Genomic DNA, 14472 nt, shown 5'->3' on the forward strand with positions numbered 1-14472 from the left:
TGAAACCACCTTCTTTCTTTGCATGAACATTTGGGCAGCATTACGTAAATATTTCCACATAGTGACGTAGACATAGACAGAGTCTGAACTTTGATAAAGAATATCTCTTTGGATTTGAGACTTTAGTCTTTGCAACTCTACAGATCTTCTTTATGAACCAAGAGCTTGTTACACTCCAAAGAGAAATGAAAAATTGTTACAAAATTGTAACATTGTATAAGCATTTGATACCATGACATGCCACATTACAAAACAAAGATTTTTTCAGAAAGCTGCGTAAAAAAAATAAATACTGAACAGTGACCTGTGTAACCTTGCTGTTGCACTGCAGATTTTCCTCTTGAGCTCCTCTGTTTTCCTGCACCAGTGAATCGGGCTGCTTCATTCAGCAAAACAGAAGCAGGTTTGGCACAGGGACCCCAGTGGAGGTGTCGTGGGGTTTGAGGTGCAGGTTTGGGAAGGTGTGACCTTACCCGGTCCTTCTCAAAAAATTATTTTGTGGCTTGCAAAATGCTTACGTTTTCTCCCAGCTAATGGAAAGTATTCATTAATATTTTAATATTATTATGTTTCATCTGACATCATTAATCAATGCAACACTGATACTGTATGTAAGCAGAAAGAGTGCCATATTTTTATAAAGTGGGGAATATATTTAAACGACCTACCTTATATAGTTGTTTGTTTTCGCTCCTGTGATCATTGGCCTAGGAATTCATTTTCTGCAACTTTTTGTATTTTAAAAATATTAGTATTTATTAATTTATTTTATTATTATATATTTATTATATATTAATTTATTATTATTATTAATTGATTTTGCTTGACTTCTTTGCGTTATTGTAAGATCTGCACTAATATTTAATGCTCATAATGCTCACTTGATGTTGGAAAAGTTAAATGCAACATAAAATCAAATAATAATAATAGATTATTAACTACCAGTGCATGTGCTTTCTGAAATAATAAAGTGTAATATTGTGAAATTATGCTTTTTATATGAGATTACTTGAATATTTTACATGTTTTTCATAACTCAAGTATTACTATTTTGCCACCATACTTTTAACCACACCAACCCTACAGTCTTAGGTCAGTGCCATGAAGCCCTAAAAAAAATTTTATGGTTGTGAATATGTTTAATGTAAAATTATTTGGTACTTCTTTCCAGTAAAATAGAGTTAGTAAATCCTGTAATGTGGCTGAGAATTGCATAAATCTGTCAAATTCATGTGTAAACTCCAAACACTTACAGTTCCTTGCAAAACATTTGCCTTTATCGCCTTCTAGTGGTGGAATTCACTACATGTAAAAGGTAGTAAATAAAACATTAGAAAATGGCGCCTTTTCTGTCTGGCAAAAAGCAGTGTGTTAAGCACTAGGGCAATAAAATTCAAAGAAAGCTAGAACGAGAAAAAAACGAATTCAGTTCTAGGGGGCTTCATGAGATTTGCCCTTCATGACATTTCTGTCTGTATTTGAGGATTATTGTGAAATTGCCCATATATGTATTAGAATATATAATTAAATCACTTTTGTAGGCCGACTGGGGGATGTTGTGGATCTAATAAACAAACAGCAGCATTTAAGCAATAAAGACCTTCAGTGCTGCAACCAGGAAATACTGTATAGGGTGGAGGAGGGACTGAGCCCTCAAGAGGCTCTCACTGGCCATGACCATGTTTTAAGGCACTAATACCACTACAGGGTCTTTTTAAATCCACCAAGTGTCCCCCATTATCATCTAAAGTTACTGACTTTCAAAATTCCCATATTAATCTCTTTACTTCACGCTTGATTAAACCAATTGTGTTTTCACTGCAGTTAGAAGACAATAAGCTTCATCACAAAAGAAAAGTTGGTCAGCCGTGATGCCATTGTCTAAGACGCACTTCTAGGAAATCTGTTAAGCAAGTCTTTTGATAGGTTAAAGCGATACTTGGTCACAGCTGGTTCCTAAGCTTTACTGTACATCAATCTCCAACATGTGGTGGCCTCTGTTGACAACAGTAGTATCTTGTGTAGTGTGCATAATGTCCACAAAATACACAGTTTTATGATTTTCAACTGACTGGATCATATGAATAGACATATTATTGATAGATTGTGAACCTTAAAATGTTAAAAGTAATATGTTTGCAAAAATTTAGCTTTTATGTAAGGTTCAGTTCTCATGAAATGTATACCGAGAATGCACTGGATGAAAGCATCTGCATGCTAAATGTATTGTATATTAAACAGTGTGAGCAAAGTGTTCCACTAGAAGTGAAATGTAGTTTTCCACTAGAAAATGTAATAAAAGATAGAAAAAGGTGCATATACAGAAAAAACAACAACATCAACAACACTTTAACCCCAAATTATCAATGAAACACACTGTCTATTTCCAGATAACAAGTCCGTACCAGACTGGCGAGGAGCTCTGTGTGCTCCCCTCTCACTGACCCCTGCTGCGTCACTATTACTCTGGGTCTAATCTGGGCTTTACATGCATGTCCAGATGGGCAGGCAGCCATTCGCTTGAGGAGAAATCCACTTACTGATCCATATAGTCACTAGGTTACACTTGCACTTCCAAAATGAGTGAGTTCACTAGAGCCTTCTGTGCTCGTAGCCAATCCTGCTAGAGCACATCAGTAAAGCTTTTCTGAACTAGTTTAATCTCGATGTTTGTATAATAACATTGCTGTAAGTTTTATTAAGCCAGATCACACTACATCAACCTCCACTAAAACCTTTTCTAGTCAACTACTGGCAGGATTTTAGATGGCACCACAATTATGGTTTACATTTTTAGCATTCACCATCATCATCTTCTGCGTGCCTGTGCAGGTCTGGGTTTGACTGGAGCCAAATAGATATGTTCAAACCAAATCAAAGCTGAGGTCTGGCAGATTTACTATGAAATGGGTCTTAATTAAACGTCTGTGGTCAGATTATATAATGATAAAGAGGGTAATATGAAGGCGGTGGAATGATAAGATGTTGTAGCAGATGGTTGGACAGAATCACAGGAAGTGCTGCCCCTCAAAGAGGCTTTTGTTCAAGCTACTGGAAATACCTCAAGGTGACCTGGGTATCTTAATCTCACTCATCAAACGCATCCCACTGTAAATCTATTCATGCTGATCCTCACAATGCATCTTTCAACTTTACAGGATAACAAATAACTTCCTTGCTAAAATGTACCATGATAACATTAAGTTTAAACAAAAACATAGTTATGTGGCGACGTAGCATTGGCCAACACAACATCAATAAAACAGAAAAAAAAGAAAGCAGAAAAAATAGAGGAAAGGAGGGACACGATTAACTTGGGCGTCAACTCTTTTGACTCGGGTTTTTATGCAACCACCCAAAACACCCCGGCAACCACAGAGCAACAACCCAACCCAGCCACTTGAAACCACTTATAGCAACATAACAACACACTAAAAACCACCTACACTTTAGCAAATTCATAGTAACAACCTAGAAAACACCCAGAATACCTCAACAACCACATAACAACACACTAAATAACACTCAAACTCAGCAAATGCATAGCAACACCATAGAAACAGCCAGATCACCTCAACAACCACATAACAACACACTAAATAACACTCACACTCAGCAAATGCATAGCAACACCATAGAAACAGCCAGAACACCTCAACAACCAAAGAACAGCACATTAAAAACATTCACACTCTAGCAAATGCATAGTGACAACCTAGAAACCACCAAGAACACCTCATCAACCACATAACAACACACTAAAAACACTCAAACTCTAGTAAATGCATAGTGACGCCCTACAAACCACCCAAAACACCTCAACAACAACACTTTCACGCATAGCAACACCCTAGAAACTAACCAGAACAGTCTAGATACCACATAGAAAATTCTATTCAGAGTACCATTGCATATGCAAAGCAATATCATGCAGTGTTTTCAGTTATGTACACATATAATAAGCAACCCAAATTAGAAACATTGTAATTCTTTGTAAGCAAATGCACAGATTTGCAGTATGTGTTTAGCATGTGAAATAAACCAAACACTGAGGACATTCAGATGGTGCTCATGTATGTTTAGTTAGTGGCTTTGTAATCGTGCGTGGCTTAGATCACTTCTGTGCCCCTTTCCTTCCTGTCTCAACTGAAGTTTAAGGATGGCAACAGTCCTCAAATGTGACCTGTTATCTGAAACTCGGCAGCCACACCTACTACACCCACCCACCCCCATCCCAGTCCTGCAGGAACATACAGACATGAGAGAACTTCACGAGCAGGACTTTCCCGCCTGAAAGGGCTGAAGGGGATTTAATGTTTTCATGGGGGAGGGAACAGACGAAGAGGGAGTTGCTATGATCTGGTTGTGAAATCGCAAGAGTCTGGATAAGGAGATAAGCAGTGTGGTTGAAGACATGACTGATCATGATATGGACCACTAACCACAGGAGCCTCTAAAATGAGGACCTGAGACGTAAACGTTCCACGTATAACTGAAAAGGCTTAATAGACACATATCATAGGTTAACTTTTTAAGGTCGACAAATCACTTTTTATACTATATTTATGTAGATCTAACTATTTATGTACTGGTGTTGTAGAGAGACCTTAACAAAGAATCAGTTGTGTAACATCAAGACTTTTATAAGCTCAAAAGAATCATATAGCAAACTCAAGATATAGTAGCCAGTGTGCTTCAAGGAACCATTAAGAATCTTTGGTTTTTTTTGTTTTGTTTTTTTTAAGTAGGTGATGACACCAAGCTGTTCAACACAGTTTGGGTCATACGCTATGACCGATTTCAGAGCACCATTTATTGAAAAGCGTCACCGACCTAGGTTATGTCACCTGGCAAAACATAACATCTGCATGTGATATTCACAATTAGAGATTATAATATTTACATTTGAAAAACATATAGCTACTTAATATATAACATACTACTTAACATACTATACTATTACTTAATATATAATAAGTATGCTACTTAATAAATGCATACAGAATTCTTCCAAAAGATTTAATAAATCTGACCTAATTGAGGATTTAGCAAACTTCTTTTTTTTTTTTTTTTTGAGCTATGGAAATATCCAAGGATTTTTACAATTTGTTACATTTCCATCACTTTCCAAGTCTTGAAATCACTATTTTAAGAATTGCCTTCATGTCTACCTTTCTGTTTTTGCTTATGAATATATGATTATTATTGCTATTATTTTAGTCCTTATTGTTTGTCAAAATGCTGTGTTCTGGTTCTTTTATTTCCTTCCTGGTGTGTAAGCACAATCTTGGCCTTATGTTCTGTGATATTTATAAATCCAAGTTTTTTTGTTTTTTTTTATATAACATGGATTTTTTTTTTTTTTACTTATTAACATTTACATAATTTTCACAATGAAAGCAAAAACAAAATACCTAAACAAATTATTTAAAAATGCACTGGAGAACTGCAACTAGATTTATTTTGCACCATTTTTGCGTTGTCGATTCAGCAACGGCTACATTTTGTTGGTGAGACACAAGTGAAATATTTTCTGTGCACAGTCGCCATTTTCTCCTGCAAAACCTTTGCACGCACACGAGGGCTTTAAAAGCCCAGCAGCTCCGAGGTCCGTTTCAAATCCGGCTCCTAAAATAACTTGCACACATCTGGAAGCCATAACGGGGGAAAAAAGAATTAGATTGCGCAATATTTATGATCTATGGGTATTTGACTTTGTATTTCCTAACATTTTAAATCGAAAGCACAACCAACAAAATCTCCCGTAACCAGCTCTTAATCAATGCAGAAAATAAATAATCCAACTGATTGGCATGCAAAAGTGTCCACACGGGTATCTTGCTATGATTTGAAAATGTGCAGTGAGTCTCCGCAGGCCAATCACCGGAGCAGGAGGCGGAGAGACGGATTTAATAATCCTACTACGGCGAAAACATGTCTTATGAATATTAAATGGACAAAATTGCGTTCACTTTGATTGGCTTACAGGCAGTCGTTGGCAAGGGGACGCTAGTCTGCTAGCCAATGAACGAATCCTATTATCGGTATGGCATGGCTCATGAATATTAATCAGGGTAGGTGACTGGGCGCTCAAGGAAGGTTACCAAGCTACGTCATCATTATCTAATTATTATTCATGAGATGCGGCTTCAACATAGTGGGAATCGAAAAATCGCTGTCAGGTCGGCCTGTGATGAATTGAATAGGGAAGAAGAAGAAGGAGGAGGAGGAGGAGAATCCAATCCGGTTTGAGCAGGTTTTTGTGTCGGACGAGCGTTAACGTCTTCCTATACTGCGCTCAAGCCTGCGGTGTGAATCTTAACCAAGCTCAACACACAGTGTCGACTGTTTTCAGCGTTAAATCCGTGCAGCTTGCATTTTTAACTGCTTTCATTTTTGCGCGTTGTACACACCCACAGCCATGCCTAAAAGGAGCAAAGTAAGTAGCGCATTGGTTTCCTAATTTATCGAGGCACCATCTTTAATAGAACATGCGGTATAAAAAAAGCAAAAGACTAATGAAAAGAATAGTGCGCTTTGCATGCAAATATGTTTATTTTCATCCATTTGCAGCAGTATTGGTGCATTTTTGTGTTTGCATACTCGTGTGTTTGAATAAACGCGTGTTTTGGTTTTGAGAGCGCGCGACTGAGATTTTTTTTCTCCGAGTTAATTCAACCCCAGAATATTTTTAATGAATTAGCGGATGTGGAATATAATTTGTGCGTATATATTTGTGAGTCGTGTTTTTATTTACAAATATATGTAGTCTCTGTCGACGTGCATCAGACAAAGGGGGTGTAACGATATTAGTTTTTGTTTATGTGCAGTTTATACAGTTGTGGAACCTAAAGGCTGTCGCGCGCAGGACATTAAATCAAATTGTTGCATGGAATATTTAAGTATTTGTCTATCACGTGCAGTTTTTATTTTAGTGGGGTTGGCTATAATTGCACGTAAATGTCTTTGTAAAGGCTCGAGGTTTTTTAGTGTCATGGCTGCCCTTACAACCCCGATGATTTAAACTCGCTATGGTTCTGAAAACACAGTGACAGACGGCGCAATATTTTATCCTTGCAGCTCATCGTCGTGCATTAGGGCTCTAGTGCATGATTGCGTCTCGATATATTTGATCGTGCAAGTGCAAGATTATGCAATGGCGGTATTCTTGCACATCATAGCGCCACTGTTAGGTGTTTCCTATTATTCTGGTATATTCTGTAGTGTTTTTTTCCTCTCGGCTGTGCACCTCGGGAAGTTGTGTTTTGAAACGAATGGCGGGAATATCATGAAGCGCGGTCGGTGGGCGAGAGCAGATCTCCATTAATCAGCGTTGAATGACTGAGTTGGTGTGCATGAAGGGGGCGGTGCGCGCAAGAGTGCAATAAAAACGGACCGAGCAGCACAGTACTGGTGAACATAAACATTGATGAATTGCTGGCTGTGTGTTTGAGACTCGTTACATTAAGAAATAATCCACACACAGTACGAAACTTAGAGCAACCATGTCCGAGCCCCGAGCGGATGACTCATGAACCGATTCTTTACTGCACAACCCGGGTTAGGCTCATTCCTAAACGAATGACTCAAGTGATCCGATTCTTTTTAATGAATCAAAACTATACGTGGCGTGCTGTGTAGTCCGATTCTCGAAAACATGACTCTAATGAACCGGATCTTTTTGAGACAGACAATAATATACAGCTCGGTTGATTATTCAGGTTCCCTAAGCAATTGTTTTATTAGCTCCTTTCTAATAAATCACATTAATCAGATAAAAAGGTTACTAAATACGCAGTTGATGAATACCACGTTATTTACTTTGGTCATGTCCGACTGGAAAGGAATCAAGAACTGTTTCTACGTTGTTATCTTCTAGCTCGTTGAAATAATTGTTTTTAATTACTAACTGGTTATTCATGCCAACGTGGCTTTATTCACATTATGAAATGGATTTTAATAAGTAATGTTTTATTAAAACAAATCAGTGAAGGAGATTCTGTACCACGTGTTTTGTTTGTTTTGGTATTTTAACCAAATCTTTCTGCAGTTGTATTAAATATATTTATGAACCTGAACGCATGTTATTAAAAGAAATATTATTTTCTCCCTCAAAATATGTCTTCTCAAAAGTACTAAAATATTTGTTAAAGATTAATCAAAATCAAAATAAATGAAATTTGTACAATTCCCTGATGTGCTAGTTTTAGCTAATAATTACTTATATTAAGATGCATCTGTTATAAATTACACTGATGAACTTGAGAATAATACTATTTTTATTTTTTCTTCATAGGCGAACAATGATGCTGAAGTCACTGAGGTAAGCAGATCTCACTCCTTATTGCACAGAAATAAAGTATAATCAACATAAGGTACATGTTTTCAACTTTTTTTTATCACTTTGCAGCCTAAAAGAAGGTCGGAGAGGTTGGTAAACGTGAGTATTCATCATCAACTTTTATATACAGTTCTCATTCATTCAACAGATATGGCAATTATTTATATTCTCTATTTATTAATTGATGTATTATAACATCTTCATTTTTAGAAACCTGCACCCCCAAAGGCAGAGCCTAAGCCAAAGGTAATACAACTGTTTAAATAAGAATTATAATAAAAGCCTAGATTAGATTGTAAATTTAATTTAGAAACAATCTAAAAAAATCTATTTACCACATTACAGAAGCCGGCTGCCAAACCTAAGAAAACAAAGGAACCCAAGGAGTCCAAGGAGGAGGAGAAGAAAGAGGAGGTGCCCGCAGAAAATGGAGAAACAAAAGCTGACGAAGAGGTAAAAAAAAGTAATATACTGGCAAATCTTATATATAACACCCTAAAATGATTTGTGGTCTTTCTATATAATCTAACGCCAATGATGATGTTTTTTCAGGGATCGGCAACGGAAGACGCTGACAAGAAGGGGGAAGACGGGGAATAACTTTGCTGAGGTCTCATCTTTTACCAGCACTCCCTGTACCTCTTTTCTTGTACAATTCAGGGGAATATTTTTATCTACTATTTTCTAAAGGCTGGTTTTTTAGTAGTTTTGTTTTATTTTTTATGGAAGAAAAGAAACATTTTGAAAGTGATCTCATCATATCCAGGATTTTTACATTGGGCAGAAAAAACTACCGTCATCGTAAATGTCGACAGGCGTTTTTTTCCCCCTCTCTGCTCTCACTTTCTAAGTGCGAGATAGAGGGGAAGGTTGTGGGCATGTCGTTTACACAGACAGCTGGACATCTTACCGAGCTTGTCCGAATGACTAACATTCCATTGGCTCTATGAGGGATTTTTTTTTATTTTTATTTTTTTGTGTGTGTGTGTAACTTGTAATGTGTGTTTGGGGTGGGAGGGGTGGGCAAATAACTCATTGTTTATAAGGCAAAAGATTACTTGTAGAACGTTTGTAAGTTGTGTTCCATATGTTAACTGCAGTTCTCCATAATAATTTCTGCTAAATAAACATATTCTCTAGTACTGGAGTTCATGTCAGGCCTGTGCTTCGTGTGTATTGATTTAGTCTCTCTGTGATAGTACCGCAATAAATTTGTAAAACTGCTGTGAAAAAGATTTTTGGGGCTTTAAGTCCAGTTTGTGTTATGGTACCAGTGGCAGATGTGGGGTGAATATCTCTGCAAAGCCAGTGATTCTTTAATATCCAAACGCATTTTTCAAATGGTAAATTCGAGACAAACGAGTCATTACGTGTAAAATCTTTTTAGTTGTAAAGTGTTCTGACCAGCAGTAGCATTATTTTTGTGGGACTTAGATATCAATTATAAATGTACAGTTTCTTTTGATCATTGTTTATAGATGTATCTCTGTGTGGTATGGTTCGATAAAACAAGCCAATAAAAAATCAGTTGTGATAACCTGTTCTCCCTTTGATTTTGACGTTACATTCATTACTGTAGGTTTAGTTATACTTGCATTGTTTTAAGAGACTGATATGTTAAACTGGGTGATTATGTACCATGGTATATTTCAAATAATACTAATGTATTAGGGTTATGACAGTCACTAAAACCAAAAGCTGTTACTTAAAAATCAGAACAGAAAATAGTTTTTATATTTATTAAACTACAATATAGTAGCTTTGATACTATAATTATATTGGTGTTACCATGGTACATGGTAAAATGCCTAGTAAGATAAATGGATAAGCAGTTGCTCACCATATGTGATCTTAACCCCGGCCCCCACCCAAACTTTCTCTGATTGATGATGATGACCTAGAAAACGTTTAGGTTTTTTCTTTTGCCATAAAGGTTTTTGTTTATATTCTAACACACTTCAGCTTAAGAAAAATGAGTGTCAGAGCTTTGTGTTTAGTGCCACATTCCTGCTATTTGTAATGTTGTTTTGTAAAGCTACTGTAATCCTGTTGGATAGATTCCTTTAGGGACATTTGTCAAAGAGATGAAAAACAAACTTACCTGATCCACGAGACTTACATAAAACATGAAGAAATGAGGGAACTTGTTTGTCCTTGACTGACTCACTGATTTTGCCCAAGGCATTTGTCAGATCAACTAAAGAGTATAAAATGTGAATGCTTGATTTGGTTGATCAGAAGTTTCACAAACAAACAAAATAAATATATAATATTTAATTCAGTATTGTTTGACCAGTATATGTGATGCATGTGATCTCTCCATATTCAGATCTTGAACCAACAATAAACCGGTCATTAACTTAAATAACAAAGCTTAATATTTGTGTGAAACATTTTCTTCAGTTTATCAATGGAGAACAAGGACAGGGCGATCACCGCACCGTCCGCGCAGTTTCGTTAGTGTATGAAAAAAAACCGAGTTAACCAGAGCATTGCTTAACATAACATCATACATTTATGAAATATATAAATATAACCAAAGTTTCTGGATTATATTTTCTTAGCTAAAGATTTTTAGTTTTCATGTTTGATTATAGAAAGTGCTGACGTGAAACTGTGGAGATCGCACGAGAGGTGAAATCCCAAACCACAGCCGATCTCCGCAGATTTACAAGCTGGGAAAGTTTAGTTAGGCTAATTACTTATGTTTGCATAATACTTTAAAAGAGCCGTCCTGGTTGTTTCACAGTGCGTTTTCTCAGGAGTTTATGCTGTAATATTAAAAAGTGTTGTGTGTGTGTGATGGTCTTCAGTGATGCACGCGCTCAGTGTCAACATTGTTGTCGGAGTAGCGTTCAGTGTTCAGCACTAACGATTAACAGAAAAATGTGGTGAGAATTTTATAATGTTTTATCAAAGAACTTTTGTAAAAGTAAATAATATATACATGTGCTTTAACACAGTAAAATAATTTAGGCAAACGTATCTGTCTATATAAGTGATTGTTTAAATAAAGCATTTATAAAGTTTTTATTTGGTATTTTTTTCTATTTATTTATGATAAAGTTTTTTATAAAGTATTTTCAATTAATTTATATAATTTTGTATATTTTTTATATTTTACATTATTGTTACAGTGTTGTGATATATTATTAGAATATATAATTTTGTATTGGCATGACAGATGTATGGAAACCCACCACGGAGTAAAAAAAAGAAAAGAGATTGTGGCTTTTATTTCACAATTCTGAATTCTGACTATTCTTATCTCACAGTTTTAAATTGATACTTTGCCATTCTGATTTTGCCTATTTTTTCTTTTTTTTCTTCTTTCGTTTTAGATATAAACGTAGAATTGCAAAATATCAACTCAGAATTGTGAGATATAAGCCCATAAATCAGAATTCTGAGAAAAAAAGTGACAGTTACCTTTTAATTTTTTCAATTTGTGGCAGAAACAAACAAAAAAAATGGTTAGATGTAAACTCCGAATTGCAAGAAATATAGTCAGAATTGTGAGATGTAAACTCAGAATTGTGAAAAATTCAGAACTCTGAGTTTATTTTGCAGATCTGACATATTTTTTTTCTCAGAATTGTGAATTGAAATATAAGATCAGAATTGTGAGAAACAAAAAAAAATATATATATATATATATTATATATATAAACTAGCAATTTAGAAATGTAAACTCGCAAGTCAGAATTCTGAGATTAAAAGTCTCAATAAATTGTTTTATTCCTTGGCAGAAACAGGCTTCCATACAAGTACAGTTGCATTGCCCTTGTTTTCTGTGTGAAATGAGTGTCTTTCCTCTCTGTTCTCAGGGTTTGTTTGGAGTATCAGAGCTCAGCGGTCCTGCCGGTTTCCAGATGGTTCAGCATCAGGCTATCAGGAAAACAGAGTTTCTGGTCCACAAGGCTTGCACACATCCTCCTGGTGCCGTCACTGTGGAAACATTTGATCAGCTGTCTGACAGAGTTGCAGACCTGGTAAACATAACTGTGTTGGCGTAGCATAAACTGTGATTCTTGTTAGGGGTCTGTTATCTGTGTTTCATTGCAGGCAGATTTCATCAAAGTGGCTCATCCGGATGCTACGTTTCAGAAGGGACCTACGTTGAAATCGAAACTGTTGTGGAAAAGTGTGTATCTGTCATCTGGTTATTCTGGCAGTACCAAACAATATTTGTGTTTAATTTTTATTTGTTTGTGTATGTTACAGACTGTCAGTACAAATGTCAATTTGTGCCAGAGCCTGAAGTATATACTAGAAATTGGAGCTCTTTTGGCCACACTGGACTGGGCAGGTGAACTTTGAAAAATCCTTTAGACATGATTTAAAAGTTAAACAAGAGAAGACGTATTTCTGAAACGACTGTGGACTCAAAACTGTGTTTGTATGAGTTTAAAAAAAGGGAATCGGTAAGAATTGTCAATGATTTTGAAAGAAGTCTCACAAAGGCTGCATTTATTTGATCAAAAATATAGTAATAATGTAAAATATTATTACAATTTAAAATAAAAGTTTTCTCTTTTAAAATATTTTCTCTTAAAATATTTAAAAATATATATATTTTTAATATTAAAATATTAAAAATATTTTGTTTATAATTTGTACCTGTAATGTTAGAGCTAAAACTCAGCAGTCTCCAGTGTCACATGATCCTTCAGAAATCATTTTAATTTGCTGATTTGCTGCTCAAGAAACAGTTTTCGTCTTTTCAGTGTTACATGTACATTATACAACAGCGAAAAATGTAATTGCGTTAATTAAATGTAATTAAATAAAGTTTATATCTTTATATCTGCCAGTTTATGTCTCACATTTCTGAGTATATTTCTCACCATTGAGACTTTTTAAATTGGAATTGCCAGATATAGTCAGAATTGTGAGATAAAAAGTCACTTAAAAAAAATAGAGAAAATGGCCATCCATATTTAAGATACTTCTTTTAATCTTTGAAGGCTAGTGTGTGTACATATAGTTTTAAATGTGTATTTCTATATTTTGGTAAATATTGCTTTATTAGTATCTGTAAAAATACTATTTCCATATACAGTATGGCAAGATTAACAAGATTGCCACTTCACCATCCACGGTGGGCAGCTGAGGGAAGATGGCGTTTACCAGCAATCTGTTGTAGTGCTGATGCTGAGTTTACCTCCACCCTGCGGCATAACCCAATCTCTGCTTACACCATCTCTGGTTGAGAACCTCTTCTATGAGATGGGACATGCCATGAACTCCATGTTAGACAGGACACGCTATCAGCATGTCACAGGTCCGAACTAGTTAACTTACTGTTCAGGGTTATTTGGTGTTTATACATGAATTGAATTTACATGACAAATAACTGAATTTAATGTATGTATCTGTACAGCAACCAAGTGCTCCACAGACTTTGCTGAAGTCCCTGCTATTCTGATGGAGTATTTTGCCTCAGATTATCGAGTTGTGAGCCAGTTTGCAAGGCATTAAAGTGACATGACATTCAGCCAAGTACTCTGCATTTAACCCATCTAAAGTGCACACACACAGCACTGAACACACACATGGAGCAGTGGGCAGCCATTTATGCTGCAGCACCCGGGGAGCAGTTTTGGGGTTTGGTGCCTTGCTCTAGGGCACCTAAGTCGTGGTATTGCCGGTATGATGATATAGTATGATGTGGGACACTCAAGGATAAAAAAAAAAAAAAAAAAAAACATCTACATTTTATTTAAAAGCCCACACTGAGCAGACACATGCATTTTGGTGCAGTTGCTTATATGGATATGGCCAAAAATAAATATGAAATTCTGATAGTTTGTAATTTAAATCAATGAGATTTTATAATAGCATGCTCCTTGCTTAAATTACATATAAATATCATCACCACTAAATATTTTCCAATAACGTGTCTTAGTATATTTAAAAGCTTAGTTCAGGATCAAAGATAAGTCGATTTTTATTGTGGGGAACAAAACATACAATGCAATACAGTGATGATTGAGAGATGAACTAATTTCAAGTTTAATATAATAAGTCTATTATTAGATACTTTTATTTTAACACAATTATCTGAAGAAAAACAAATAGTTTGTGAATAGTCTTTTATATACCTAAGTTGTAATTTATTCCCAAGTTGC

The 14472-nt window shown here is 35.7% G+C and overlaps 1 protein-coding gene and 1 long non-coding RNA gene across 2 annotated transcripts; both read left to right on the forward strand.

Moving 5' to 3' along the window:
• The first annotated feature begins 6218 nt into the window (after positions 1-6218).
• Positions 6219-9878, forward strand: hmgn1b (high mobility group nucleosome binding domain 1b). Its single transcript, XM_059538713.1, has 6 exons — positions 6219-6439; positions 8297-8323; positions 8411-8440; positions 8552-8587; positions 8687-8794; positions 8894-9878. Exons 1-6 carry the CDS (start codon positions 6422-6424, stop codon positions 8939-8941), a joined length of 267 nt encoding a protein of 88 aa, XP_059394696.1. The 5' UTR covers positions 6219-6421; the 3' UTR covers positions 8942-9878.
• A 990-nt stretch (positions 9879-10868) lies between these two features.
• LOC132127771 (uncharacterized) lies at positions 10869-12810 on the forward strand. The gene is made up of 3 exons (XR_009427596.1): positions 10869-11232; positions 12214-12485; positions 12596-12810. It is a non-coding gene; the product is annotated as an uncharacterized LOC132127771 (long non-coding RNA).
• The last annotated feature ends 1662 nt before the right edge of the window (positions 12811-14472 follow it).

This window comes from Carassius carassius, chromosome 45 (assembly GCF_963082965.1).
Source record: "Carassius carassius chromosome 45, fCarCar2.1, whole genome shotgun sequence".
NCBI lineage: Eukaryota > Metazoa > Chordata > Actinopteri > Cypriniformes > Cyprinidae > Carassius > Carassius carassius.

Bases quoted from the DNA above. Each gene is read 5' to 3' on its own strand.
- hmgn1b (XM_059538713.1), top strand. The intron at 8,324-8,410 runs GTAAGCAGATCT...ATCACTTTGCAG, and splicing joins ATGATGCTGAAGTCACTGAG to CCTAAAAGAAGGTCGGAGAG. The intron at 8,795-8,893 runs GTAAAAAAAAGT...ATGTTTTTTCAG, and splicing joins AAACAAAAGCTGACGAAGAG to GGATCGGCAACGGAAGACGC.